The 2,858-nt window shown below is 38.8% G+C and overlaps 1 protein-coding gene across 1 annotated transcript; it reads left to right on the top strand.

Moving 5' to 3' along the window:
- Positions 1-755: 755 nt before the first annotated feature.
- LOC148720913 (melanocyte-stimulating hormone receptor-like) lies at positions 756-2,637 on the top strand. Its single transcript, XM_088739499.1, has one exon. It carries the CDS (start codon positions 930-932, stop codon positions 1,872-1,874), a length of 945 nt encoding a protein of 314 aa, XP_088595625.1. The 5' UTR covers positions 756-929; the 3' UTR covers positions 1,875-2,637.
- Positions 2,638-2,858: the final 221 nt, after the last annotated feature.

Here is a 2,858-nt window from a genome sequence, read left to right as displayed (position 1 = left end):
TTGACACCCTGTCAATAAAGGAGGTCAGCTTACAAGCTAGTCCTCGTTATTAGCATAGTGGCACGTCACTCCTTTGCCCACGAGTCGCGTTACTCAAGGGTTAAACTTATTCACGAGCAAAGTAACTCGTACTGAACCGTTGATAATGAGTGACTTCCCGTGAGCGAAGTAAAGAGGAATTGTTTGTCGCACAGAGAAAACAATGATAATGTTCCAGGTGTTTTAATATATTTTCCTCTTACTCCAATTTCATACGGGGTGTACCTGACAAGTTAAAGCGACAAAAATAAGCTTTTTGACACAACAGACAATTTTCTGAGTCTTTGTCGATTCGCAAGTGACGCAACCACCATCACAGCCTATGCGTCATGTGGAGTGTCTTTGATGGCGATGAGAGCCATAAGCGTGGACAGACTTCTCACCTTGATAGTATAATTACACCATCTTGCCTTGTTATTTCAGTCGCCTCGTATATGAAAATTTTTCGTTTTTTTGCGACCAAAATTTGAATTAAAACAGTTTGATCCGTTCGTGAAACTCAATTTATTCTAATACCGCGAAAAATCGCTAGTTTAAATTATCTGTAAAAATTGCTGAGGCTGATAATGATTAAAGTTTCAATTCCGAAAAAATAATATGAACATTTGATAAGCATCCTGTCAGTGGAGGTTAATAACAGATGTCTCCATATTTTAGTATTTTTTCTCAAATGAGGTACCTCGCATGTTCCGGCCATTTTTTAACACAACAGAGAATTTTCTGACGCATTTTAAATGCTTAAACGCAGGTGAGGATTTTTAATTGTGGACATTGTTTAGGAAGTAGGGCTTCAGTGATCGTTGGTAGGTATGTGCTCTTTGGACCTCATTTCTCATTGCAATCATAGATCTAGATAACTTGCCAGAAAAAAACGAATCGAACACAGAACAATGTCCCCAACGAATTTCACAAGAGGTGGAACACTGACCAAAACATTTCGAGAACTGCTATGCTCCCCTTCTATGGCGGGTGAACTTCGACAAGAATCAGTTTCTCTTACAGCAGTTAACATTCTCCTCTCCATCACAGCGTTTCTTGGCAATTTTCTTATCCTTGTTGCTCTTTACAAAGAATCTTCCCTTCATCCGCCGTCCAAACTCTTGTATCGTTGTATGGCAACAACTGATCTGTTGGTTGGTCTTGTGGCCCAACCTCTCCAAGGTGCCTATTGGGTGGCTGTGGTTCACGAACACTGGAGTCTTTGTCGATACGCAATCGACTCAGCCTTCATCACAGGCTATGCATTATGTGGAGTGTCTTTGATGACGATGACGGCCATAAGCGTGGACAGGCTTCTCGCCCTGCTGTTGGGGCTGAGATACAGAGAAATTGTAACTTTGAAGCGCACATACATCCTCGTAGCTACCTTTTGGATTGTATCTAGCGTCGCTGCTTTATGCTTCATATTAGCTGACCGTGCAGTCATTTGGTATGGCACTATTATTATACTATCTTGCCTTGTTATTTCATTGGCCTCGTATATAAAAATTTTTCGAGGTCTCATTCATCATCAGGCTCAAGTACAAGATCATGTCCAACTCCAATTGAGCCAACCAAATGCACTGAACATGGCACGATACAAAAAGGCAGTGTACAGTGTACTATGGGTGCAAGTAGCATTAGTAGTTTGTTATGCACCATCCATTATAGTGCAAATGGTAATCGCTTGCAGTAAAACGTATTCATTTTACTTAGCAGTCATAAGTGGAGTGGCAAGTGTCTTAATTCTCTTTAACTCGACTTTAAACCCGCTTCTTTACTGCTTGAAGATCAGTGAAGTAAGACAAGCGGTGAAGCAGACAATCAGACAAGCACTTTGTTGTCCGTGGAGTTAGATCCTCCTCGAGTTATATTCGAATGAGTACTCTCAAAGCTGAAAGTCATAAAGTCACGATTATTACATAAGAACGTTCGTCAAAAATGTGTATAGATAGGAAGTATTAAGAAGTTTAAATGGTATTGTTTTTTTCGGAGGTTTTTACATAGTCTGTTATGAATATTTTGCCCGTTGAATTGTTTTTTTTAATTCGTTGTGAATAGTTTCCTTAATTTATGTTTTTTATGCTGATTTATGTCAATCCCCGAACAATACTGTTGATTTCTGTAGCGCAAAGCCTTGTAAGGCTCTTTAATTTTTAATCGAGTAATCATGAAAACAGAATGGCTTGTCGAGTTCACTAAATAACTTTCTTTGACGGAAACAACTGAAAGAGGGGCAATGGAGGCACTAAACCTATATCTTTTCAAGAGTGTTTTCCGTGCTAGCCACCAATAATTATGAAAACGGGAAGGGATAACTGAGGAATGAAATGCATGCGTTTTACTTTCATATTTAATCTTCTTTCAGCACTAGAAAAGTATTAAATAAAACTTTAAAGGAAAGTTTGAGAGAGTTTTTTAAATTCAAAGTTTTTTTCCTAACTTAAAGAAAGAGGCTTGTTATTGACGCCATATTGCCAAACGAGTTGCATTGGTCGACTTTCAGTCTGTAATTTGTTTTGTTATCAGAAAAATGTCCGTAATGCTTATGAATATGTAAATATGATACCGTTGCTTATGTGTATTAACAATCCTAAGGAATAAAATTGACTATAAACGGTTTTTTTTTAGAGTTTTCTTCAGTTTCGGATCGATCTATTTCCTAAAATTACATGGTTACGGACAGTCTAGGATGGTCTCCCTGCTGATGGTGGATGCGAAGTTAGCTGAATTAGTCACTGTGGAATTCGAGTCACCTGTTGAAGGAGACAGGGTGTTAGAAATGTGGGCGGACAGATCAAATTAGAAGGTGTTAACGCATGACACAGTAGTTCTTCACG

The sequence above is a fragment of the Stylophora pistillata genome, chromosome 11 (genome assembly GCF_964205215.1).
Source record: "Stylophora pistillata chromosome 11, jaStyPist1.2, whole genome shotgun sequence".
Classification (NCBI taxonomy): Eukaryota; Metazoa; Cnidaria; class Anthozoa; order Scleractinia; family Pocilloporidae; genus Stylophora; species Stylophora pistillata.
The sequence above is the reverse complement of the archived record's forward strand: the minus strand, read 5'-3'. Positions and strand labels throughout refer to the sequence as shown.